General features: G+C 36.6%; 1 protein-coding gene across 4 annotated transcripts; it reads right to left on the bottom strand.

Moving 5' to 3' along the window:
- Positions 1-127: 127 nt before the first annotated feature.
- LYRM7 (LYR motif containing 7) lies at positions 128-27,187 on the bottom strand. Of its 4 annotated transcripts, none has more exons than XM_019756094.2 (5): positions 24,951-25,107; positions 20,381-20,453; positions 18,771-18,838; positions 14,797-14,878; positions 128-2,938 (listed from the first exon to the last, which is right to left on the bottom strand). In XM_019756094.2, exons 1-5 carry the CDS (start codon positions 24,966-24,968, stop codon positions 2,868-2,870), a joined length of 312 nt encoding a protein of 103 aa, XP_019611653.1. In that variant the 5' UTR covers positions 24,969-25,107; the 3' UTR covers positions 128-2,867. The 4 variants fall into 4 exon arrangements, with proteins under 4 accessions (XP_019611653.1, XP_019611652.1, XP_074169565.1 ...); XM_019756093.3 differs by having other exon boundaries at positions 18,771-18,841; positions 24,951-25,106; XM_074313464.2 differs by lacking the exons at positions 128-2,938; positions 14,797-14,878 and adding an exon at positions 14,885-18,588 and having other exon boundaries at positions 24,951-27,187.
- Between the last annotated feature and the right edge of the window lie 611 nt (positions 27,188-27,798).

Raw genomic sequence — 27,798 nt, 5'->3', positions numbered from 1 at the left:
ATAAAGATACACAGATAAAAGAGAAACAAGAAGAATATTAAATGTAATTTTACAGTTCCTACCATTAGATGGTAGAATGCCAAGGTGTTATATAATACTGCCAGTCTCGTCAGGGATGGGACATGCGGAGGAACAAAAGTTATTTAAGTTTTATTGATGAAAATGAGGAGGATGCAGTCATAGATTACATTTTTACAAAGAAGTTTAGCTGTGGTCTAAGTACAGCTAATTCTACCAAGGTTAGATTATACAGTTTGACTATGGGCCACTACTTCTTTAAAAAAAACTAGGATTCTTTATTACACAGTGATCTTAGGTGATTTTGATATTTTATTCATCTATCTTCAGAAGACTGATTTAAAAATGTCTTTATAGGCACACAGAGATACTCTCTATCTCTAAAAAGAAACTATTATTTGTTAGCTACAGTAATTTCAGTGCTTTAGAAAACAAAGGCCACCTTCTATGGAGAGTTGGCATACTCTGTGATATTTTGACCAATTTAATGTTTTGGGCACTAAACATTAATTTAATCTAATAATTTTAATCTAATAGTTTCATTTCACATGGGAGGAAAACCCTCCAACTTGTCAAAACACTGTATTCTCAAGTACCGTATTTTGCTGTGTATAATGCACACCCTGGTTTTTGACCCAAACTTTCAGGGGGAAAAAATCTTTTTTTTAAATTTTTTAATTCAAATTTTTATTTGTTTATATTTAGGTATTTGTTTTTTGTCTTATAAAGGAATTTTAGCATTTATTTTTTAACACATTATGGTACAAGAAATTTTATGTAACAAATAATTACAAAATACAAAAACAGATACAAGGTACAAGAAATTTTATGTACCAGTAACAAATTTACGGTATTTATGTGTCATAGAAGGCCAAGAACTCTTCCTCACTGTCAATATCAGAAGTATTGTCTTCTTTAATTTTTACATTACCAGTGTCTTCTAAAGAGTCACTTTCCTCATCCTGGTAAATTTCATCGTCCTCACTTCCATCCATTGCACTGCTGATGCCACATTTTTTAAACGATTTCACAACCACTTCCTTCTTGACACCGTTCCAAGATCTTAGGATCCAATCACAAACCTGGGTGATGGACGCTTTCTTGATTCTGCCTGTAGGTGTTAAATCATTACCAACTGACTGCATCCATGACATCCACTCTTTCTTCATTAAGGCCTTAAAGGGCTTGTTTACTGACACATCAAGAGGTTGCAGTTGGCTGGCTAGCCCACCAGGTACCACAGCAAGTTGGGTTTTCAAGTCTGCTGCGATTGCTTTTACACTTTGTGTAACATGGGCTTTGAAGTGATCGAAAACAAGCAAAGCTGTTTTTTTAAGTAATCCTCCAGGCCTTCGTGACCAGACTTTGTTAAACCAGATTTTCATGCCTTCTTCATTCATCCATCCTTTTTCATGCATGTGAACGATAACTCCACTTGGAATCTTTTCTTTCAGAAATGTTTTTCTTTTGAAGATGATCATAGGTGGTAGCTTTGTCCCATCTGCACAACAGGCTAGAACAACAGTGAAATGTGTTTTCTCATGTCCACTAGTTTTAACAGCCATAGTATTTACTCCTTTGACGCTCACAGTTCTGTTGGATGGCACATCAAATGTGAGTGGGACCTCATCCATACTGGCAATTTGGGACAGCTCAAAATTGTAAGTCTTTCGAAGATTGATAACATAAGAATGAAATTCCAAAACTTGATTCTCATAGGCTGCCGGAAGTTTTGGGGAAAGTTTCATTCGTGTCCTCAAGCTCAAACCTTCTCTCTTCATAAAGTTGAAGCACCATTTAGGTGTCCCTGAGAAATCGTCAATGTTTTTTTCTCGTGCAATCCTCTTACCCTCTTCTTGTATCATCTTGGTCGAAACAGAGATCCCAGTTTGACGCTGCTCCAGAATCCAGGTCTTCACCTCCTGCTCCACCTCCGGCCACTTTGGAGGTTTCCCTCGCATTGCCTTCTTCTGTCTTGGCATCTGAAGAAGCTTTTCTTCCTGTTGCCTCCACAATCTGATGACACTCTCTGTGGGAGGAGGTCCAAAGTGTCTCTCGGCGGCTCTGTTGCCATGCTCTTTCGCAAATTTAATAACTGTTAGCTTAAAGCTTGCAGTGTATGAAAATCGTTTTGACATTTTCCAATAATTTTCGTAAAAATATCAGCTAGATTGCTAGCTCCTGCCTAAAGTGTCTGAAGAAAAATGTCGCCCTTTGGTAATAAAGTTGGCATCACCTATCTGATCAAGTCAGAATCACTTACTCTGTGGACAACAATACATTGCTCTTTGTTTCATTTCATTGAATCGTTGGCCGAAATTGCTTTCGTTCCAAGTTCAACAAAACCGATTATTTTGGATACGGATATCGTTATTGATTTCTAGAGTTACACTTTTAACTCAGAAGCATAAATAAAAGAATTAAAAACATTGATATAGATACGGATTTAGTACTACCCATGTATAATGTGCATCCTTATTTTTCCCTCACAAATTTGGGCAAAAAAGTGTGCATTATACACAGCAAAATACAGTAGTTATGGTAAGACCAAAATATCCATCAAGGTCAAAGAGAAGTGAATATGATATACCACTCTAAGCATTTATTTCATTTTATAAAGTTTGATTGTCAATGAAAATGAAATATCTTATGTTCTTTAGAAATACTTAACTATGGTCTGTAGTTTTCAGCAATGTCCTTTCAACGTGAAATTTAATTATAAAACAATACTTTAATTCACTCATTTTCAATATGCCAGTTCAGAGAAAAACATCTGCATTTCCAGGACTTTCACCAGTTATATATTTTAAGATAAAAAATTACAAAGACTTGATTTTATCCTAGAAAATTCACTGTTTCTGAGTTGGAGCATCACAATATGGCACATTTTCTATAAGAAGGTCTTTCCTAGGGACCAATTCTGAAAGAAAAAAAAAAAAGAGAGAATCATTAAGTCTAAAATTCAATACAAATGCTCATTTCCCCCTAAAATTTATAACAGTAAAATATGGAGTTTTAAGGTAAATCTTCCAGGGATATTTTATTTCAGTTCACTCATAAGGTGGAGTCCTTGATTTTAAATGGGGATTGCAGGATTCTTATTTCATATATAAAAACATGTATGACCAACTTAACCCTTTATCATTTATTTATTAAATATAACTAAATAACTGAACAGAATTAGACTAAAACACATTATTAGCCATCTGATTATAAATTACTGATAATTAAAACCATCAATAAGAAAATGTTTTTATACTACCTACTATACAAAAACCAAGACTGCTATCCCAATTTAAAGATACCAAATTTTACATAACAGTGGTTCTCCACTGGGGGTGTTTTGGGTGGTCACACCAACTGAACAATGCTACTGGACTTCAGTGGGCGGAAGCCAGGGCCTTGTGGGACAGTCTGATGCAGTGAAGAACTAACTATCCTGTTCAAAACACCAATAGTGCCCCATTGAGAAACATAGTTAAACAACAAAAATAAATGTTGATTCCTAATTAAGGCATCTTGCCAAAGTCAATTGAAGTAAACTCTTAGGATACAAAATTTTGAGGAGGTGCATGATTTCTCCTTTGTTTTTCTCCACAAAAGCTGAATCCAGGTGAACTGTCAAGATCAAAAAATGCTCACACCACGGTATTCAGCATTCTATGAAATAACTTGCCTATAATCTTCAAAAACATCATGGCCCTGAAAGATGAAAAAGGACTCAAGAACTGCTCCAAGTTAAGAAAGACTAAGAAAACATAATGACTAAACGCCATTTGTGTGATCTTCAGTTGGCTCCTAGACCAGAGGGAAATTCTTTTTTCTGAGGTTATAAAAGGACATTGTCAGGACAAATGGAAAAATTTGAATAATAGAATTATATCAATGGTAATATCCTAATTTTGATAATTATATTGTGGTTACATAAGAGAATATCCTTGTAAATTTAGGAAACACACACTAGAGTATTTTTAAGAAATACACCCTAAAGTATTTCTCCAGATCTAAACTCAAGTGGGCTGTCATGATTCTTAAAAATACTCATTTGGGGGGAAAGAGGCATTATGTCTGCAATTTACTCTCAGAAAGTTTAGAAAAAAATGAGAGGATGATAAAGTAAATGTGGTAAAATGTTAGCGTTTATGGAATCTGGATAAAGGAAATTGCCATATCCTTCAACTTTTCTTATATCTTTTCTGTAAATTTGAGTCATTAAAAAAATTTTTTTAAAAGATATCATAAAGCAAATTCAATTCAGAAAGAAAATGGAAATTCTCCTTCCATGATCTGACTAAAAATAATGCTGTTATGAGCCAGTTGGTAAATCTGGTTTACTGAAATGAAAACCAGTTAAATAAGTATTATCTAACCATTGTTTATATCTCACCTGCTTTTATCAAATCTTTGGAGCCTACCCCAGATTATAGTTGAGGTTTTAACTTATTACAAAGGCAGTAAATTGTGCCGTTTATCAAACGTGTGTGTCTATTTTATGCTGGACATTATACCAAGAAGTGAAGATATAGAGATGAATGCAACAGTCTCTTCAGTAGATCATGGTGACTATAGTTCATAATATTGTATTGTGCATTTGAAAGTGGCTAAGAGAATAGATCTTAAAAGTCCTCATCACAAGAAAAAAACAATGTTGTAACTATGTATGGGGACAGATATTAACTAGACTTATTGTGGTGAGCAATTCATAATATATACAAGCATTGAATCATTATATTGTAGATATGAAACTAGTATGTTATACGTCAATTTTGCCTCAATAAAAAAATGTATCTCTCTTCAGCTTCATTGACGTCACAATCTACTTGAGAAAGACAAATAGATTAACCCAAATTCCACCAAACAGTGGTTTAAATGAGTAGGAGATTTAATTTTCTCATATATCAAGAAATGCAGGTTAAGGCAATCCCGGGTTACTGAAGATCCTTAGTACCATTAAAGACCCAGGCTCTTTTTCTCCTGTTCTGTCACCCTTCATGTGTGGTTTTAGTCTTCACTGCTGCTGTCACAACACATCTGCACCCCAGGCAGGAAGAGAGAAGGAAAAAGGGCAAAAGGAGAGTGCTAGCTTGGCCTATACCTTTTAAACAGGAAAACAATAGCCTTCTTGGAAACAACATCCAATAGACAGCTGCTTACATTGACCAGAAAGGTGTCACGAGATCTGAGAAATCACTTTATTTGGGGTGTGTGTGTGGGGTGACACACTGCACCCTGAACACAGCTTTTCAGTTCATAAGAAAGAATGGATACTGGAGAAGCAACAAGCAGCCCGCCCTTTTAGCTACACAACATGAATATGCCCCCTTCTTCCCATTTACAGAATATGTGCATTTACTACCTGACCCCTAAGGTCTCACCCAGATTCAAATCAAGGCTCTCTGTCGGATGTACTAGCCTTTCCATTACGTCCAGTGGTGGCTCACATGGTAGATACCTATTAGGCCACAGTACACAATAAACAGGATCCAGCAATAAAAAACATGGCAGTCACTACTCTACAGCAAATCCTAAATCCCAGTGGACAGGAAGAGCAAGGTCTCCTTGCTTTTGGCAAAACAATAAATTTCCTAGTCAGCCAATCTGGCAACACCTAATCCTGGTTTCTGAGACCCAAAGACTCTCTCTGTCCACTGCTCTTCAAGGCTCCCGGTTCTGTCCTCTGGGGGATCCTGCTTGTCTGGAGGTGGGGATATTGGGGAAGAAGCCCTTCTTTGAGGCTCTGAAGCTTTCATAGTCCACTTCCTATTGAGACGGAGTTCAGGGGCCTAAGGATGGCCTTAAGAGTTGGACATAGCCAAGTTTCTTAGCAATACAATTCATTCAAAAACTTTATAAGCTTTGAATCTGTTTTTTCCTCCCCAGTCATTTCCATGTACAAGTAACCAAAGGCAAACATGCTGACACAATTTTTAAGCATGAAGATTTTCATCCTTTGGTAATGGCCTCTATGTTCTGCTGAATCCCCTAAACTTTAGCTTAATGGATACTTAAAGTGAGTAAATGCATCCAATATCTGATCTTTGTTTGGCAAACGAGAAGGCTTAGGACACTGATCTTATTTCATGTTAGAGCTCAGAAGCCCCTTTCTTGCACAGGCTTTAGTTTTAGTGGATAGCAAGGAGCAAGTGGGATTTTCAACCCTGCAAAGTTCTAAATTATAGGACTCTCACTCAATTAGACTTCAGAATGTGGAAAGAGTGCTGCTAGCAAAGCGGTATTTCCTTCCATCTTTGCTTTGCCTACTGACTAGCTTAGCCTGCATTCATCCTCTTTTTCAATATTTCGCTGAAAAAGGAAGAAATAACCAGCACACATTGATATTCTGATTATTTCCCCTATTACTACAGTCTCAGCTGGTACTTGGTCTGTGTGCCATGAAACAGGAGGAGGCACTGACCTTCCATTTCCCCACTATAGAACAAGATCATCAGCTTAAAGCCTGTAATGGTCAGGTCCATGATAATCACACCTATCCCCTCATCCCTGCCTTCAATTCAACTAAATTTGCATTTTAGGTTGTGTAATTTTCAGTACCTCACTCCTGGTAACAACTCCTGTTCTTAGTTACAAGCAACAGAAGCTGACTGACTCATTAGGCAGAATAGGCATTTTTTAAAACAGGTTACTGGTCTAACTCACGGAATTGTTTCGAGGGCTTAAAAATTAGGCAGGCTTACAGCTAAGCTTCCAGGAACAATGTTCAAAGCCATGCCACAGAACTGGCCTGATGATGACAACTGTTGCTTATGGGCACTAGAAGAAACTGCCACCCTTCCTACCCCCATGGAGCACAAGGTGCTACACTTCAAATGCTCCTTACTACATCAGTTCCTGCCACCACTCAAATGCCACTCTGGATCGGTAACTTAACTTTCAACTACTGACGCTGTTCCTGCCAGCAAAGAGACTGTGTGCCAAGCTCATTTCTGGATATGGATGAGTGTGCTACGCCCACATCAAATGTCTGTGCCCAGCTGCACAGGAAACTGAGGAACTGAATTTTCTAGATTCTCTTTTGGGGATTTAGAAAACATTCCTGAAACAAAACAAGGACATAACCAGAAAACCTGCCAAATTTCACTACTCCCTCCCTTCACATAACTCACCTTATTATTAGGTAATCTTTGGAATCATAGGCACCCTACAATTGAATTTTCCTGTATTCATTAATTGCTAACATTTTAATTAGGCCAAACATGTTATAAGTATATTTACATGTAGGATACTATTTTCACTGTAATTTTGTTTTATAGATTACAAAACCCCTGACTTTGCTCTATGTAATAGATATCAAAGTACCATAACAACATTAGTTTATTGAAGTTGCCAGATCTTGGCAAGGAACTACACTAAGATCATGGTTTATTTCCCACACTTTAGGCCCTGAGAAACTTTATCTACTATGGCAATATTAAATGTATTTTTAAAAAGTAATTTCTTAAAATGAAAATCCTTAAACTCAATTATAGCCCCAAATCAAAAATTAAGTTGATAAAAAAAACCACAAATAAATAAAAATAGAAAAGCACGAAACACTTTCAAATTCATTTTATGAGGCCAGCATAACCCTGATACCAAAACCAGACAGGTACACTACCAAAAAAGAAAATTACAGGTCAATATTCCTGATGAACATAGATGCAAAAATCGTCAACAAAATATTAGTAAACCAAATTCAACGATATATTAAAAGAATCATACACCAGGATCAAGTGAGATTTATTCCAGGGATGCAAGAATGTTTCAACATCTACAAATCAATCAATGTGATACAATATATAAACAAAATTAAGCATAAAAATCATAGGATCAACTCAATAGATGCAGAAAAACATCTGATAAAATTCAAATCCATTCAGGATAAAAGCTCAACAAAGTGGCTATTATAAAAAATGGGGAACGTACCACATCATATAGGCCATAGATGAGAAGCCCACAGCTAACATTATACAAAGGGTGAGAAACTGAGTTTTCCTTTAAGATAAAAAACAAGACAAGATGCCCACTCTCACCACTTCTATTCAACATAGTGTTGGAAGTCCTAGCCAGGGCAATTAGTCAAGAAAAAAAAATAGAAGACATCCAAAGCAGAACAAAAGTAGTAAAACTGTCTCTATTTGATGACATTACATTATACACAGAAAGCCCTAAAGACTCCACCAAAAAACTGCTAGAATAAATTCGGTTGCAGGATAAAAATATCAATATATAAAAATCAACTGTTTCTACAACAACCAACTAGAAAAATTAAGACAACAATCCCATTTATAACTACATCAAAGAGAATAACATATCTAGGAATAAATTTAATTAGCACACTGACAACTGTAAGACATTGATGAAAGAAACTGAAGAAGAGACAAATAAATAGAAAGATATTCTGTGCTCATGGATTGGAAGAATTAATATTGTTAAAATGCCCATACTACCCAAAGCAATCTACAGATTCACGGCAATCCTTACCAAAATTTCAATGGCATTTTTTTCAGAAATAGAACAAATAATCTTAAAATTTGCATGGAAGCACAAAAGACCCCGAATAGCCACAGCAATCTGGAGAAAGAAGAACAAAGCTGGAGTCATCACACTTCCTCCTTTTATACTACACTACAAAGCTCTAGTAATCCAAACAATATGATACTGGCATAAAAACAGACACATAGATCAAAGGAATAGAGAACACAGGGCCTAGCAACAAGCCCACATACATATGGTCAATTAGTTTATGACAAAGGAGCCAAGAATATACAGTGGGGAAAAAAGACAGTCTCTTCAATAAATAATGTTGGAAAAACTGGACAGCCACATGCAGAAAAATGAAAATAGACCCCTATCTTACACCACATACAAAAATTAACTAAAAATGGATTAAAGATTTGAACAAAAGACCTGAAAACATAAAATTCCTAGAAGAAAATATAGGCAGTAAGCTCCCTGATGTCAGTCTTGGCGATGATTTTTTGGATTTGACATCAAAAGCAAAGGCAACAAAAAAACAAACAACTGGGACTACATCAAACTAAAACGCCTCTATACAGCAAAGGAAATTATCAACAAAATGAAAAGGCAACATGTGGAATGGGAGAAAATATTTGCAAATCATTTATCTAATGGGGCTAATATCAGAAATCTATAAAGAATTCATACAACTCAACAGCAAAGACACCAGAAGAATAACCAAACGATCCTATTAAAAAATGGGCAGAGGGGCCGGCCCGGTGGCTCAGGCGGTTAGAGCTCCATGCTCCTAACTCCAAAGGCTGCTGGTTCGATTCCCACACGGGCCAGTGGGCTCTCAACCACAAGGCTGCCAGTTCAATTCCTCGAGTCCCGCAAGGGATGGTGGGCAGCGCCCCCTGCAACTAAAATTGAACATGGAACCTTGAACTGAGCTGCTGCTGAGCTCCCAGATGGCTCAGTTGGTTGGAGCGTGTCCTCTCAACCACAAAGGTTGCCGGTTCGACTCCCACAGGGAATGGTGGGCTGTGCCCCCTGCAACTAGCAACGGGCAACTGGACCTGGAGCTGAGCTGCACCCTCCACAACTAAGACTGAAAGGACAACAACTTGATTTGGAAAAAAGTCCTGGAAGTATACACTGTTCCCCAATAAAGTCCTGTTCCCCTTCCCCAATTTAAAAAAAAAAAACGGGCAGAGGATCTGAATAGACATTTTTCCAAGGGAGACATACAGATGGCCAACAGGTACAACATGAAAAGGTGCTCAGCATCACTAATCATCAGGGAAATGCAAATCAAAACTATAATGAGATATCACCTCATACCTGTCAGAATGCCCATCATCAAAAAGAGGCAGCAAATATTGGCAAAGATATGGAGAAAAAAGAATCCTTGTGTACCATTGGTGGGAATATAAATTGGTGCAACCATTTTGGAAAACAGTATGGAGGTTACTCAAAAAATTAAAAATAGAACTACCATATGATCCAGCAATTTCTCTTCTGAATATTTATCCAAAGAAAACGAAACCACTATCTTGAAAAGATATCTGCACCCCTAAGTTCACTGTAGCATCTTTACTTATAATAGCCAACACACAGAAACAAAGTAAGTGTCCATGACGAATGAATGAAGATGGTGTGTGTGTACGAGTGTATATATATATATATATATATATATATTTCAGCCACAAAAGAAAATCTGCCATTGTGACAACATAGATGGACTTTGAGTACACTATGCTAAGTGAAATAAGTAATACAAATACAATATTATCTCACTTATATGTAGAATCTAAAAAACAAACCAATAAAAAACTGAACCCATAGATCCAGAGACCAGATTGGTGGTTGTCAGAGACAGGGGATGGAGGTGGGTGGGTGAAATGGACGGGGGTGGGCAAAAGGTATAAACTTCCAGTTATAAGATAAAAAAGTCGTGGGGATGTAATGTACAGCATGGTGACTACAGTTAACAACACTGTATTACATATTAGAAAGATGCTAAGAGAGTAAATATTAAAAGTTTTCATCACAAGAAAAAAAAAGTAACTTAGTATGGTCATGGATATTAACTAAAAACTTACTGTGGTAATCATTTTGCCATATATACATATATAAAATCATTGTGTTGTACACCTAAAACTAATACAATGTTATATGTCAATTATATCTCAATCTGAAAAAAAAATCTATCAATGGCATGGTTTATAAAAGTATGGTGATCAAAGAGACATTTAGGATATAAATAATTTATAGGCCATTCAACTAGTTAACTCTGCAGTTACAGAAGACATCTCTAAATATATCAAGCACACAAATATAAGTAAGCTGCAATTAAAGAGCTTGAACACAAAACTGTTTTCTTCTGAGAACCTGTTCCTGACCTACCAAGTTTTGGATTTAGAGGTCTGCCTTATGCCTCAACAACACCTCTGCCTCTCTCACGGCACCCAAAGCACTGTGACAGAACATTTAATTGTCCATCTTCTACACGGTACTCTAAATTCCATAAGGACAGAAACCAGATCTGTCCGGTCCAATGTTGTATTCTCACTGTCTAGCACAATAGGCATTCAATAATGTTTGCTGAACCACATTAACTTTTCTTAGAATACAAACCGTAAGAGAGCTTCAGGCAAAGACAGGTATAAAAACCAAAGGATAGAAGTTTAAAAACACAACTGAAATAAAGAATAGCTTTCTAGAGCTTTCATTTTTTAAAACGTATCACACATTCCAGAAATATGTCCCTATTTTGTCTGTCTTACATACATGCCAGCAGGGAAGTAAAAAATATAGATAATGCTATTCGAAAACTAAGTACTAGTAACATATAGCCACCAGAAGTCCTGAGTTTTCCTGGTACCATCTTTATTCATAAACTTGGTTACTATCCATAGAAGATATGTTGGATAAAGGGCAACACTAAAACCACCTGGCCATTTCCATATTAGAAAGAGGGCTTAAGCAAATGTCAATAATCAATGAGAAAACAAGTATAGAACAACAATGAGTTAATTTCAGTATTTTTCTAAGTCATAGTTATTATTTTTCTATAGACTACCCAGGAAGATTAGGCTGTACCGATGAAAAGAATGGTATGAATAAAAAATTATGATTAACCCAAAGTCATGCACCTGAGATCATACCAAAAAAATACAGAAAAGTAGGGAATATTTAGAAAGAAAAATAGTTTCCCTAATATTTTTTAAAGATTTTAAAAAATAAGTTTTTCCCAAATGATGAAATTATTGTCTCTATAATAAATAATGTTGAAATTATCTGCAAGGATAAGGGAAGCGATTATTTTTAAAAGAAAAAATAAGAAACTTTGGATAAAAAAAGTTCTTGAGTCAATATTTAATTTCCACTGTAAATTATTATTTGGAAGAGAAGGAAAAAAGAGATGGATTTAGAATTCATGCATACAAGGTGATTACTTTTGCAGATGGAATTTCATTTTCGATTATTTTTCATGTTGGGACATTATGTAGTATTTTTTAGAAACCCACAATCACAACTCTATTTGGTAGCCAAGAAGGAGAATTTTAATTCTCATTTCTATATGTCAGTATAGACACTGCTAAAGTATATGTAGGAATTATGCTTAAAGTACCTTTTAAAATCACAAATTAAAGGATCAAATTTGTTATATCTTGGACCCATGGGCATAAAGTAGGAAAAAGAGACCCATTTACATCTTAATAGAAAAAATAAGGCCATTATTAAGGCAATATAGCATTATATACAAATATAGTCAGGAAAGAGTAAAATTTTTCAATCCTGTGGAAAAATTATACATAAAACCAAAAGATAAAAAGAAATTTAAATCAATACTGTCATTTCTAAAACCAGGCATTTGAAATGCAGATATCAAATTTAGTTATTTGAAATACCTAAATTTTTTATAATATAATACAAATATTTACTTGTGATTACCTGTATAAAATGTTGGCTGTGCTACACAGAAACTCTAACGATCATCATTAAGATTAAAGTTAATGACTACAAATTTTCAATTTAGGATTGACTATGTTTATTGCCCTTATAAATGTAACTCAGATCTAATAATTTCTGATAAATTCTCATGAACTAAAAGTAACTTTAAAAGTACACTTATACTACTAGATATCACGATTTATTACAAGACTGTAGTAATCAAGACATTGTGGTTTATGATGCAGGGACAGAAAAACAAACTAATTGAAGAGATTATAAAGTCCAGAAACAGATGCACACATATACAGTTATTTGATATTAAGACAAAGGTGACCCTGAAGTATAGTAGGGAGAGAGAAGTCTTTTCAATAAATGCTGGCTCAATCGAATATTCTCATGTAAAAAGTAAATTATGACCGTTATCTCATACCACATATAAAAATCAACTCTAGTTGATATAAACAACCAAATGGAAAAGACCAAACAATAAAGCTTTCGGAAGAAAGCATCTCTTCATGAACTTGCTTTAAGATTTCTTAAACAGGATTTAAAAGGATAGCAGGTCCTCAAATAATGCTGTTTTGTTCATCCTTGTTTTGTTGTAACTTGGATGAGATACGTAGGAACTTAACTCTTGTTTATATCAATTAGCCTGTGGTAAAAGTGTTGCTTATATGTTAAAGTCACTTATATGTTGCTTCCCTTAAAGTCGCAGAACCTACTGGTGACGTTAAGGACTTACTATACTAGCCATAAAGGAAAAAAAGGATAAACTGGACTGCATTAAAATTAAGAACTTCTCATCAAAAGACAACATTGCCAAAACAAAAAAGCAAGCCAGAGAGTAGAAGATTCTTATAATACATTTATCCAACAAAACATCTGTGTTCAGAATATATAAAGAATTCCCTCAAATCAATAATGAAAAGGCAGATAACCACTTAGAAAAATGGGCAAAAGATTTGACCAGCCGCATCATAAAAATCTGACCATAAAACAACTGAAAAGGTGCTAGTACTTCATCAATTACCAGAGAAATGCGAATTAAAATCACAATGTGATGCCGTTATACAAGCACCAGAGAGACTAAAATTTAAGAGACGCACAGTACCAAATGCTGGTGAGGATGTACAGCAACTGGAGCTCAGACACCGCTGCTGGAGTGTACATTAATCTAACCACTCTGGAAAACTGGTTAGCAGTATCTACTAAAGCTGCATAAACACATAATCCCTATGACCCGGAAATTCACAGCTAGATACACATACACTGAAGAAAATACATTACATATGTATGTGTGTGCGCACGCGCACACACATGTATTTTTTTTAAAACAAAGGCACACAGAAGAATGTTCACAGCCTCATTATTCATTACAGTCCAAAATTAGGAACAACCCAAACGAACAACAGAAGGGATAAATTGTGGTATAGTCAAACAATCTTCATAGAAATGTTGCTACACAAAAAAATAGATGGATCTCACAAATACATAATGTTCAGAGAAAGAAGCAGACAAAATAGCAATTCTATATAATTCCATTTATATGCAGTTCAAACACTTTATTGAGTTAAAACTCAATAGTGTTAAAATTCAGGACAGTGGTGATCCTTGCGGGGAAGGGGGTGACTGGGAGGGACACAGGGCAGAAGGGGGCTTTGGGGATCCTGGCAATATTACGTAGCTTGATGTGGATGTTGGTTAAGTGAGTATGTCACTATGAATATGAAAACTCACTGGGCTATGTACTTATAAACTGGGCACTTTTCTGTTTCTGTTACACTTCAATAGTTTAAAGAAAAAAAGCCTTTCAAAAATTTTTAATGTCATCTGTTGTTGTTGTTGTTGTTGTTATCATCCCCAAAGAAATTTTAAGGAATAAAAACAAAATATAATGTGAAAGGAGATTCTGCTGAAGCCCCACCAGGAGTCTAGAGGTAGAATGGAGGATCCCCTACTGTATTTCCATTTCCTATAATCCCAATTCTTCTGAATTTAAATTAATCATAGAATAAAAGGTAAAGAAACAGACTTAGTCTAGGTAGGTAATAAATGATACTAGAAATATTAAGAACCCAAAATAAATATGATAAAAAATCATACTGTCTTTATAACTGTAGTTTTGTAATATAACCATCAGTTACAATTAAAAAGAAAAAAATGTAAAAGAAAAAGAAAAAAATCTGGTAAAACAAAGTTTCATAATTCAGCATTTTTAAATGGTATCCTCATAAATGTATACAATATATATAACATTAGCAAAATTAAGCTGTTTTACTAATCAATATTAAAAGCACTGCAAATATTCAATATTTTAAACCACACTGCTATCAGAAAACATTGTTCTTCAATTTTACTTACTCAATGTATTGTGGTCTGTGTGAATACCTTGTATAACAGATGTTCTGAGTAACAATTCAACATCGGAGCCTATTTTTATTAGCTGTGAAGAAAACCAAACAAATAGAATAAATCCTTCAGGTGTTTTTTCATTGGTTCCCATGAATGGATTGTTTTTAAAAACTATAGGTTTACTAAAATTTCCTTTTAGGTAATACTGCCTTTAAGTTTTTGTAAACATTCCAAATTCATAGAAAGTTCAGACATAGGTGCACTTTTAACTTTCACCCATCCATTCCACATTTTGTTCCAAAACAGATTTAGAGTATTTTTTGTTGTACATATACTACAATGTGTATAAAATGCACAGCTTTTTGGGGAGATTGAACCTTTCTTTTATAGAGTTGGATGTTCTGAACACTACAGAGTATTGGATTAGGAGTAGAACACTTGGACTCCAACTCTGGCTATGTCCTTAAGTCTATGGCCTTGGGTTAATAATCTACGGAGTTTGAAACCTCGTCAAATGCAAAATGAAGAACTGGATTGGAATAGCAATTCTCAAAGCTCCTGAGGGACCTTGAGACCCTTTATAGGGACCCATGAAGTCAAAATAATTTTCATAATATTAGAGCCTTCTGCACTGTTGGAGTGCTGAGCAGAAGTCGTAGAGCTTTTTCTATGAAATGTCATTTTTTAATGAACCACTGACAGACAAACAATGATTATTTAGACTTGGGTATTTGGCAGACTTTTTTCTTGAAAATGAGTGAAGTGAGTTGATTACTTCAAGAAAACAACTGACAGTTTTTGCTGACAATGTTAAAATTCAAGCTTTCAAGCAAAAATTAGAATTCTGGAGAACATATCTACCACCATGAGCTTGACAGCTTCCCAATACTTTTTTTGTACTGGTTTTTCTAATGATATGGATATTGATGTTAATAGATGTAATTTTAAAATGTTACATATTGAACCACATCAACATTTGGAAGCTAAGCATTGCTTAGTGAACCTGTATTTTCCAAACCATCAGTGCATGTTACAAAATAATGCATGGGTAAAACATCCGTTCAAAGGGAAAGATAGATTAAAATCTATTGGTCCACTAAATGTAGACTTGAGGGCATGTGGGAGAAGAATGTCCTAGGAAGAAGCAACAGCACAGATGTCCTAAGACAGGAAAGTCCTTGGTAAATCCCAGCACCCCCAAAGAAGGATCTGAGACGGGAAGAGTGTGCAGGGTGTGGTGAGTTGAAGCAGGGAGTTCACAGGCGTCAGATGATAAAGTCTTAGAGGTCATGGAGGTAGGGACTTCAGATACTGCTCCGAATGGGATGAGGGGTCATGGTGCTTGTGAGTAGGAGACTGATAGAATATGCCTTATTTTAAAAGGCTTACCCTGCCTTTAAAAGTATTGAGAATAGGCTGTAGGAAGCTAGAGCAAAAGCAGAAGGTCCACTAGGAGGCTGTTGTAACAATTCAGTGAGAGATGATGAGGGCTTGAACCAGGAGATAATGATGGGGAGGATAAGATGTGGAAACACCAGGGGTACCAAAAAAATATATACAAGTGGACACTTTGGTCAACATTGGTCAAGCAGTAGTTCGCCGTAATCAGAAGTGTCTGGACGCTGATGGTAACCACTTTGAGCACCTCTTGTAACTGCAGAAGTCAAACGTGACTTGTATTCATCTTTTGTTATTGGTATATATTACTACAATTTTAATACAGTTTTTCCCTTGCTTAAAATGTGTATACAAATTTTTGGCACCCTCTGTATTTTGAGGCTAAGCCGATAGTATTTACTGCCAGATTGGATCTAAGTGTGCGAGAAGGAAAGCAATCAAGAAAGAGAGCACCAAGGTTTTCGGTGTGAACATCAAAAGGAGGGAACTGCCATTAACTGACATGGAGAAGGAAGAACAAAGCTTCACATCATGAAAGACCTGAGAAGGGGCAGAGCAGAGTAGACATAGGAAAAAAAATGGGCCTCCTCACCCGCTGGAGGTGCATAAACTGGGTGGAGTCCTAGGTCTAAGGCTGGGAACAAGGCTAGATGAGGAACAAGGGAGTAGGGGAGATCAGAGGGAATGAGCAAGAGATGGTGTGTATGCATCCTGGAGCCAAAAACAAAAACAAAAATGGATATATATCTCCATTGGTCTAACAGGTAATAGCATTCCACAATGCAACTAACCTTTAAGGAAATTTACCACTTGATGTAAAGTATCAAAGGCTATTCACAACTGTTTGAAAAGGCTATCATATACTCCTACACTTTTCCAACTACTTATCTGTGTGAGGCTAAATTTTCTTCATATCCTTCAGCCTGAAAAACACATCACACCAGGTTGAATGAAGAAGCAGATGAGAATTTAGTTGACTTTTAGTAAGCCAAACATTAAAGAGATGTGCAAAAATGTAAAACATGACACTCATTTCACTAAATTATTTTGAAAATAGTTATTTTTCATAAACAATGTTATTTGTTAATATGTAATTGGCTTATTATTTTTAGAGCATTTAATCAAAACATATTTTAAAATTTTCTCAGTTCTAAATTCTAATATGGTAAATACAGACAGGTATAAAACATAAAAAGCACTTTTTAGGGTCCTAAATTTTTAAGATGGTAAAGGGGTCTTGAGACCAAATAGTCTGAGACCTGCTGGTCCAGAGGATACTGAAGCTTCCCTTTGGTGCCAAGACTAATGAACCCTCTAATACTTGACAATGTAACTGTCTAAAAGCTATTAAATATTCAATATATGCAGAGTTACAGAAAGTATAAAACACATATTGTATATAACAAATACCTAATTTCCAGATTGCTTAATGTTAAATTAGTGCTCTAACGTAAAATGAATTTGGGGGAGAGTGTTCATTTTCCCAGTTTAGTTCATATAGACAGACAACAACTTTAAAAATTTTAAATCATGATTTCAAAGTTTAAAAATAATTACCAAATTGTTATTATTAAACAGTCTACTGAACAGCAAACAGTACAAACTTCTGTATGTAACTTTTAACTTCGATTCAAGTCATTAGTTGATTATAACATTATCTTAACTTCTGCATGAATAACAATTACGTAGTCCCTGCTTGTCCCATCATATGCTTAAGTGAAATTGTTCTTTTTTTCTTTATATTATAGGGACAGAAATACTTAGGCTATCTCATTTTGTCTCATTAACTTGATTATAAAAGATATTTACTATTTTAAAAACAGCATTTTTCTAAATATAAATGCATTTTTATAAACAAATTCTCTAATATGTATCTTCCTCTTTACCAAACCAATTCTTGGAGTCATAACTACCCACGCAAATGATATTCCATTTTTCATTTTCTTCCTATGGGTCCTTTCCCTACATTTCTACAATGTTAGATACAGAACCACTCAAGATGGAGACAATGTACATAAGCTGCATGATTTTATATGGGAAACAAATCACTGTGCATTTTTTTCAATGAACATGGACTGGGAGTGCTAGGCGCTCACAGACTTGTGTCAGTAGACCCTCTTCAACTACAGCAGGTGACTAAAATGCAAATACAGAAGGCAAATCAAGAATAGTATACAAACTGGCTAGTAACTTCCACTGCGAAGATAGGAATCAAAGAAAAAAATCTGTCTAGTTGAGTAGAAGTTCCCTCTGCAGTTGTGAGTTACTACAACACTCATTCTCCTTAGTTTCAGTCACTTGCCTTGGGTGACGATAGCATTTCTGTGGGTGTCTGGATTGGTTCAGCTTCTCTTGGCTTTGACCATGGCTGTATTCATGTTCTTTCACCAGGCAACTTGCTGTCTTGGGGTTGGGCAGATGACCCAGAGGTGAGCCACACCAAACCAGTGAAAGTTGTCTATAGTTATGATGGCTTTAACTATCAGGATTTATAGTTGTACATAACCTGTCTATTTTCGTCATTTCCTCATTGTTAAGAAAATTTACAAGAGTTTTATTGTAATTGAAAAACTCAATTACTGTACCTGTTCTATTTTCTTTGGAGAAGTTTCACTTTTATTACTTTTGAATTCTTCATTTATCTTTATTCTGGCTGCTAGAGAAAGGAAAATATATATGGTTATTTGCTTTTCTAATTTATAATTCCTGTCCCAATAATTTACATATTATTTATTATGCATGACTACTTCTCTAGTAGAGGAAATAGTTTTTTCTCATGTAAAACAAAATATAAAAATAAGAAATTTATTAAAGAAGTCTCTTGGAGAGCTTTTAACAGGCTGGCAAATTTGTAATTAAACCAAATATAAATCTTTAGGACTCTAATTCTTTTGTTTCATGCTTTTTACTTTCAACTTCATTTGTGTACCTTTAGCTATTAGGTTCTAATAAGTCCAATGTAATGCTTTGTTTCTATAAATCTAAAGATTTAAACTAAAATGCTATTTTTTAGATGGCAAAACTCAGTACATACAAGCATGTTTATACACACACACACACACACACACACACTAAAATAAAGATATAGAAGCCCGAGTGCCTTGGCTGACATGCAGAGTGAGTGATAAATAAACCTTTTGTTCACATACACCACTGAGACTTTGGCATCACTACAACTGCATAGTTTAGTTTAATTGACAAACTGCCTTATTGTGTTGCTGTGAACATTTAATGGAATAATCCATGTAAAGTGCTTAGGAAATATTCAGTGTTAGCTACTCTTATACTTATTTCACTTAAAAAAACATTTAAAGCAACAAAACTGTTATTTTGATGGAAAATAGCCATAAAACCTTCCCTTCTATGCTTTATACATTTCAATATGTAAGGTAGTTAAGAGTTTGGGCTTTGGAGCCAGACTGCTTAGGCTGAATCCCAGCTCTACCTCTTACTAAGCATAATGTGGGGGCAAATCCTTTCACATTTTGTCAGTTTCTCATCTGAAAAAAAATAGAAATTATTACCGTAACTAACTCACAGGGCTGTTATAAAAATTAAATGAAGAATTTGTATAAAGTACATACAATATGAGGCATATACTTTAACAGTCAAGAAATTATTTTCAGTGAATTACAAAAACTTGAATTCCTAGAGACAGTGGGAACACTAAATAGGTGCCCCTTAAAGGTTTAGAAATGTATTAGGATTGGCACTGAACACGACCAACACAGAACTGAAGCTTTAGAGCTCTAACAGCCAGATAACAGACACTACCTAAAACAGTGAAATACTGAATTGGGAATTGTTTGGGACTGATTCTCTTTCATAGCTGCTGTCACTTCTAGAATGGCACAAGGCATTAACAATATGGTAGTATCTTGTCCTACAGAGTGTGAAAATTTGATTATATAATAGAGAAACGAGTTTAATAGATTGAACATAAGGTAAGCAGTGAAGCACATTGAAATTCTGATCTTTTTTTCCTGATTCTTATAAAAACTTGATCTTTTTAACATTTAAGTATATACTCCTCAAAGAACTGTAACATAAACTAATCTCTATAAAACATACCCACATTAGGGAAGAGAAGTGAAGATCATTCCCTGAAATGAGTCTTTATTATACAGGGTCCCTCGGAAACAGTAGCAGCCATCTGAAGAATGGACTTCCTCTAAAAGGGCAAAAAGTAACTTACCTTCTAATGCTCTGGCATCATTTTTAAAAACTTGTTGTCTGGTCCTGTGCAATGTTTTAAAGAGCTGCAAAACCTATCAAGAAAATCAGAATTCAGACCTCAAAAGAAAAAAATTCACATTTTACATAATTATAAGTGTTAAACAGTGTATTTTTTGTTGTTTTTTAGACTTATTTCTCAAAATAGCTGATAAAAACCTGGGTTTGCCAAAAATAACTTTACCCAGTTTATTTATCTTTAAATTAAAAAAAATAGCTTTACTTAAAAACAATACAAAGTTTTTTTAACTGAAACAATATAAGGATGGTTAAAAGTTAAAAGTCCCCCTGTTAAGGTAAACGACTTTATCAGTCTAGTATATTTTGTTACCATTTTGCTTAACATATTGAGCCCTTCATTTGCTCTGAAAGTCATACACACATACACAAATTCATGAATTTATTACATCTCCAGAGAGCCCAGAAGGAAGATGCTTCAGGTAATTTAGGCAATTTTAATTGTGATTTCTCAAAATATAAGTAGAATACGGAGATTTTGAATATTCTAAGACTGTGCTAAAAAAAAACAAAGAGAAAAGAGCCTGGCATTTTGGTAAGAGATTGTGAAGAAGCATTAGGGATAGGCTGAGGCCACCTCACCTTCTGAAGTACACAAAGCTACTGAATATTATTCCCCCCAATATCGCTCTTTCTCCTGTCTTCTTAGTTTCAATTATGGAAGGCACTGAATTTCTCAAGCCAGAAATCTCTAAGTCATTCTTTAAATCTACCTTACTCCTCATATGGAAACTTTAGGATGTCTAGTCCTTTGTATGTTCTCCATACCCCAAAACTATCTCTTGCTCAGATACTTACAAAGATTTTTCACTCTACAACCATTCCCTCCTTTCCTCCAGTCCATTCACCAGATAATATCATCTAATATTTATCGAGTATATCCTGTGTGCTAGGGACAGTTTTAAGTATTTTATATATTTTAGAAAACCTATAACATCAAAGGCAGACACCAAAACAGAAACAAGGAGCACAAAATAAAAATAAAACAAAACAAACAACTACAATGAACTCCTCAGAAACACAAGTTATTGAAACGGAATAACAACAAAAAGAAGTTAAATTTTAAAAGGATCATTCAGAAAACACCCAAAAGCTCTTGGATCTCAAATGAGTGACAGCAAAGATTAAGTTGAGAAAAATTGCCCACAAAGTAGAATAAAACTTCAGAGATAGAAATTGAGGAGAGAAAAGATAAGAAAATTAAGGAGTAGTCTAGATGGCCCAACAGTTAAATTAACAAGTTCTCCAACAAGTGAGAACAGAGAAAACAGAAATTGAAAGGGGACTAAAACAAGAAAATTTCAGGCAGTTACTAGATTGAAAGGGCGCCACCAAGTGCCCAACACAAAATCCATACCACAGCACATCATGACGTCAGTTCAGCACAATGCTCATAAAAAGAAATGTTAGAGAGAAAAACAGTTCACATACATACAGGATAGAAAAATCAGAACGGCACCTGACTTCTAAATAACATCATTGTGAGAAGACAATGGTATAATATCTTCAAGTTTTTAAGAAATTATTTTTTATTTTTCAATTACAGTTGACATTCAGTATATTAGCTTCAGGTGTGCAGAACAGTGTTTAGACATTTATATAACTTACAAAGTGATCCCCCCATAAATCTAGTACCCACCTGACACCATACAGTTACTACAATATTATTGACTATATTCTCTATCTGTACTTTACATCCCTGTGAGTATTCCATAACTGCCAATTTGTACTTCTTAATCCCTTTACCTTTTTCACCCAGCCTTCCTCCAAACATGGCAACCATAAGTTGGTTCTTTGTATCTGAGTCTGTTTCTGTCTTATTTGTTCATTTATTTTGTTTTTTAGATTGCACACATAAGTGAAATCAGATGGTATTTGTCTTTCTCTGATTTATTTCACTTAACATATTACTTTCTAGGTCCACCTGTTGTTGCGAATGGTAAGATTTCACTCTTTTATGACCGAGTAATTATCTTAAAGTTCTGGGGAAAAAATGTAGGACACCATACATAGCCAAGCTATCACCTAACTACAAGGGCAAATAGACATTTTCAGAAATGCAAAGTCTCTCATATGCCATACACCCTTTCTTGGAATGCTACAGAAGAATGTGCTCCATAAAAACAAGGACGAACCACAAAAGAAAAAAGCACAGGAACGAGGAAGATGGGTGATCCATCACAGGAGAGGCAGAGATAACGGTAAAGGACAAATATAGGTCAGCATTTCTGCAACTAGCCAAGAAACCAGTCTGAACTCTAAGAAAAGGCTGAACTGCTTCTGAAAAGATCTTACTAGGTAAAAAATAAAACTGGTAGACTTCAGTTTTGTTCAGAGTTTGGAAATAGATATGTAGGGAAACTAACCAATTATAAAAACAAGGCAGTTATTAATGTCAAGAAAAACTAAGAATTAGAACATAAAGGCAACGTAATCATATATTTATATTAGAGGGCTCAGCTGCAGGTGAGCTTTATATAGTCAAATAATATCAGAGATAAAAACTGATTCACCAAAACTTGTATATTTAGAGGAATAAAGTATAAGGGGAAGCTTAGTCCTCAACCTCCATAGTTAAAAGTCAACAAATAAAATCTCCAAAGAGAAAATAAGTAAATAGCAGTTTAAACATGGAGGTAAATATCAGAAGAAATAGCTAAAATGATTAAAAGCTCTTATCTCTGGGTAGCAGGAATTATGAGTATGTAGAAGGAGACACCTACTGGTTTCTGTGCAACACTATTTCTTAAACTTTACACATTTATCACCTTTATAAAAATGAAAAATTTTATTTCAAAAAGAGAAACGGAAAGGACGCTATCAAAAAAGAGAAAAGACATTGCACAGGTGGGAGAAAATATTTGCAAATCATATATCTGATAAGGGGCTAGTTATCTAGAACATATAAAAAACTGTTACAATTCAACAATAAAAAAATTTCCCCGAAGAAGATAGACAAATAGCTATTAAGGCCATGGATAGAAGCTCAACGTAATTTGCCATTTGCGAAATACAAATTTAAATCTCAGTAATACTACTTCACTCCAGTAAGACGGCTAGAGTCAAAAAGATAGTCACTAACAAATGTTGGCAAGGATGTGGAAATATTGGAACTTATACATTGTTAGTGGGAATGTAAAATGGTGCAGCTGCTTTGGAAAATAGTTTGGCAGTTGCTTAAAAGTTAAGCATAGAGTTATCATAAGACTGAGCAATTCCATGACTAGGTACATACCCAAGGAAAATGAAAACATGTATTCACACAAAAACTTATACATGAATGTCCATAGTGGTATTATTCATAACAGTCATTGTCAAAAAGTAGAGACAACCCATATGTCCATCAACTCATGGGTGGGTAAATAAAATGTGGTACAGTCACATTGTTATGGCTTGAATTGTGTCTGCCTGAGACATGTCGAAGTCCTAATCTCCAGTACCTGTAAAAGTGACTTTATTTGGAAATAGGGTCTTTGCAGATGAAATCAAGTTAAAATGAGGTCATCATTGCTGCCTTGGAGCTATTAGAGCTAATTTGACCTTGGAGTTAATACACTTTTATTGAAAAGCTAAAAGGAAGTCACAGATTGTCTTCTCTTCCTCATTTATTAGGTATTACTAACAGCTATTATGGCCATTAAATAAATGTTTTGAATGAATAACCCTTTAGAAACCCTGTTTCTATCGGTGCTGTGACATATGTTAAAATGTACTGAGAACACCAAGTTCAGTGGTACATGAGGCGGTCTTTGGTGGCTCCCTATTATTGACCAACTGTAACCACTGCTTTTCCTCACTATATGGCAGCTGGCCATCTCTCCCTTTCCAAGCCTATGTTTCATCCAGTGACAGGGATAGGTCCCAACTGGCCATGCTGATGGTAGTTAACGTTAGGGATGGCCGTTCGCTGAGAGGTGTGCACCAGCCAGTAACGTGCATCAATCTGACGATAAATGAATCTGACATCAGATTCTCAGGGATGTGACTCCGGCAGGGCTATCGCTTCCCAAGCTCATTCGGAGCACTCAGGTCTTTGCTCTGTGTCGCTGAGTGTCACTTTGGCAATTTGAGTTTGCCGGGACTCGGTTTCCTTAGTCCCTAGACTTCTGTGTTCCTTCTGGTTACCTGACTACACCTTCCACCTCATCGGCCGGGTGGAGCGCAGGACTGCCCTTGGCGTCTCGTACACTTCCCAAGGATGACAAATGGGTCGCTCAAATACTAGGCGGGGAGATGAGACGCGGACAGAACTCAAGTCGCGGGCTTGCATCACGGAACACACTCGGTATCCCGGTTGACAAAGCAGCAGGAACCAATGGTGCCTCCATCCCTCCTCCGCATGCACAAACCCTCGACAGTCCTTTTGGGTTGATCACCCGGTTCCTCAGGGGCAACAGCCATATTCTCCGTGGAGGGCCTGAACCCCCCCTACAGAGCGTCCAAACAACCTTCGCCAGGCCGCGCTCTTACCTCCCCGGCCGCATCGCCCCCAACCCCTCCCCAGGCCCTGTCACCTTGGCCGCCTGACCCATGGCTCTCCTCACCGCGGTGGATACCTCTCTAGCGGTCGAGTCCCTTCACCTCTCGGCAACCAATCACTGCTTGGCGTGCGCAGTCCAACTCCCGTGTCCACGTTCCCCACGCGCCGCAACCAATCATCACGCAATAGCTCCTTCGTAGCCCCGCCTTCCGCGGAGACACTAGGGAGCTGCTTGAAGCGGAGCCTTCCGGTAAAACCTCGAGAAGCGGAGGCGCCCAATTACTGGAGAGGAGAGCGGAAATCACATCGACGCCATGTTGGTTAGGGGCAAAGTCACTTCCGGTCCTTTCTGAGGCAACCTCTTGTGGCAGAGTGGATTGACGTTTAACGGATAGCTTTGGCATCTACAGCCTTTCATTACCTCCTGTTTGGGGGTTGGGCTTATTTACTAAAGAACCCTTATTTTAACATTTCTCAATTGCGATTGTCTCCTTGCAAACGTGCATAAATAAGAACCAAGTCCTAACTACAGCGGACGTTGATTGATTCAAACGCTGATTTTCCCAGAAGGTGAGGTTGAGTTACCTGCTTAATACCTCAGGGCTAGCAAATGGAAGTCTGGGATACAAATCCTTATTCCTAACTTCAAAGCCTAGTCTTACGCTCTGCACATCCTGGGTGCGCAGCTTGACCTATTCCTTGGTTTTGCTGGTCAAGAAGTGAGAAATGGATAGTTTATTAGCAGCATCACGATCATAAACAATCATAAAACATTTAAGTACATTTTAACTTACGACCTTGCAAGCCTCAAGAAAAATCTCAACCTTGTACCCATTACATAACTGTTGTTTGCCTTCCCTTCTCCCACAGCCTTTCAGGTTAACTTTTAGGTAAAATTGACTGTTTATTAGGAATGAGATTTGGACCAATGGATCTCCAAGACCCTTTTCCTTCTGTGATTTATGTCATTTTAAAGAACATTGCAAGTTATGAGAATAGCAGGATAATAGTTGATTTTGCTTTTTTTATTAAAATTCATTAGATTTGCAGAAGAGTGTTTAACAATCAAGCAATCAAACCAGATTTACTGGGTATTGTCTTATCTAGGAAACAATAAATTAGTTGATCTTGTGATGTTGCATTGTAATGCCTTCTGACTGCTAATGGATAATTAAAAGATGCTTATTTTTATTTCTAGTTTAGAATCATAGCCCAATTTCCTGAAAATTCATAATTTTTTGTTATAATTTCTGGTTAACGAGGGTCCTTATTCAGTTAACCAAAACCCCTCATCTGGCAATATTTGAAATCACAGTTCCCATAGTGCCCAATCATTTCAGTCCTGAAGCTTCTCTTCTCTTAAACAAATCTGTATGATTCCTTCAGCTGTTCCATAAATGAGGTGACTACTCTGGTTGTTCTGGGAACACGTCCTGGTTTGTTCACATCTCAAAGTGTGGGACCCAGAACTGAACAGGAAATTCCAACATGTTCACCATGTAAGTTCATGGAGCTATGTGGTAGGCAGAATAATGGCCTCCAAAATCCTAGGAACTTCTGAATATGTTACCTTAAATGACAAAGGGACTTTGTAGATGTGATTAAATTAAGGATTCTGAAATGGGATGATTATCCTGGATGGTCGAGTAGGGCCATGGTAATCATAAGGATCCTTATAAGTGAAAGCAGGATGCCAAGTCAGGGAGAGGTTTGAATATGCTCTGCTGCTGGCTTTGAAGATGGAGGAAGGGGCCACAAGGCAAGAAATGCAGGAGGCCTCTAGAAGCTGGAAAAGGTAGGGGAACCATTCTCCCCAAGAATCTCTGGAAAGGATGCAGCCCTGTTGACACCATAATTTTAGCCCCGGGAAGCCTAATTTGGAACTCTGACTTCCATACAGCTATCTGCTGTGGCCTCTACCATCGTCAAAGCCAGTAGTAAAGGGCCGGCCTGGTGGCTCAGGCAGTTGGAGCTCCATGCTCCTAATGCGGAAGGCTGCCGGTTAGATTCCCACATGGGCCAGTGGGCTCTCAACCACAAGGTTGCCGGTTCGAATCCTGCAAGGGATGGTGGGCTCTGCCCCAGGCAACTAAGATTGAACACGGCACCTTGCGCTGAGCTGCCACTGAGCTCCCAGATGGCTCAGTTGGGTGGATCGCCGGCTCTCAACCACAAGGTTGCCAGTTCGACTCCAGCAAGGGATGGTGGGTTCTGCCCCCTGCAACTAACAATGGCAACTGGACCTGGAGCTGAGCTGGGCCCTCCACAACTACGATTCAAAGAACAACTTGACTTGGAAACAGTTCTGGAAGTACACACTGTTCCCCAATAAAGTCTTGTTCCCCTTCCCCAATAAAAAAAACCAAAAACTTAAAAAAAGCCAGTAGTAGAGCATCTTCAATCTTTGGCTCTTACCCTTGCTTCCATCATATCTCCTTCTCTGACTCACTTTCCTGTGTCCCTCTTTCACTTACAAGGGCCCCTGTGATTATATTGGGCCCACGTGGATAATGCAGGAATATTCCTACCTCAAGGCCCTTCACTTAATTACATCTGTAAATCCCCTTTACCATGTAAAATAACAACTAAAGTAACAACTCACAGCCTCCAGATATTAGGACATGGGCCTCTTCTGCTTACCACACCCAGTTAGAATGAAGCTGGTCAATAAGGTTGAAATGGAAGGAAATGAAGTAGGAGAAACAGCCATGGGTCCAATCAAGTAAGAACCCTATACATCAAGGTAAGCATTTTGGATTTAAGTCTGTGATGAAATGCTTACCAGGAGAGTGATGTCATGATTTATATTTTATAAAAATCATTTTGGTTGCTGTATGGCAAATTGACTACAGTGAAAGCAGGCCAACCAGAAGGCCCTGTAA

This window comes from Rhinolophus sinicus, chromosome 5 (assembly GCF_057876585.1).
Source record: "Rhinolophus sinicus isolate RSI-liver-muscle chromosome 5, RSI-T2T, whole genome shotgun sequence".
Classification (NCBI taxonomy): domain Eukaryota; kingdom Metazoa; phylum Chordata; class Mammalia; order Chiroptera; family Rhinolophidae; genus Rhinolophus; species Rhinolophus sinicus.
This window is presented reverse-complemented; position numbering and strand designations above follow the sequence as displayed.

Coding starts and splice junctions, on each gene's coding strand:
- LYRM7 (XM_019756095.3), bottom strand. Junction 18,842..20,380: donor TGATGCCAGAGCATTAGAAG/GTAAGTTACTTT, acceptor TCCTTTCTCTAG/CAGCCAGAATAAAGATAAAT. Junction 18,589..18,770: donor CTCCAAAGAAAATAGAACAG/GTACAGTAATTG, acceptor CCCAACCCCAAG/ACAGCAAGTTGCCTGGTGAA.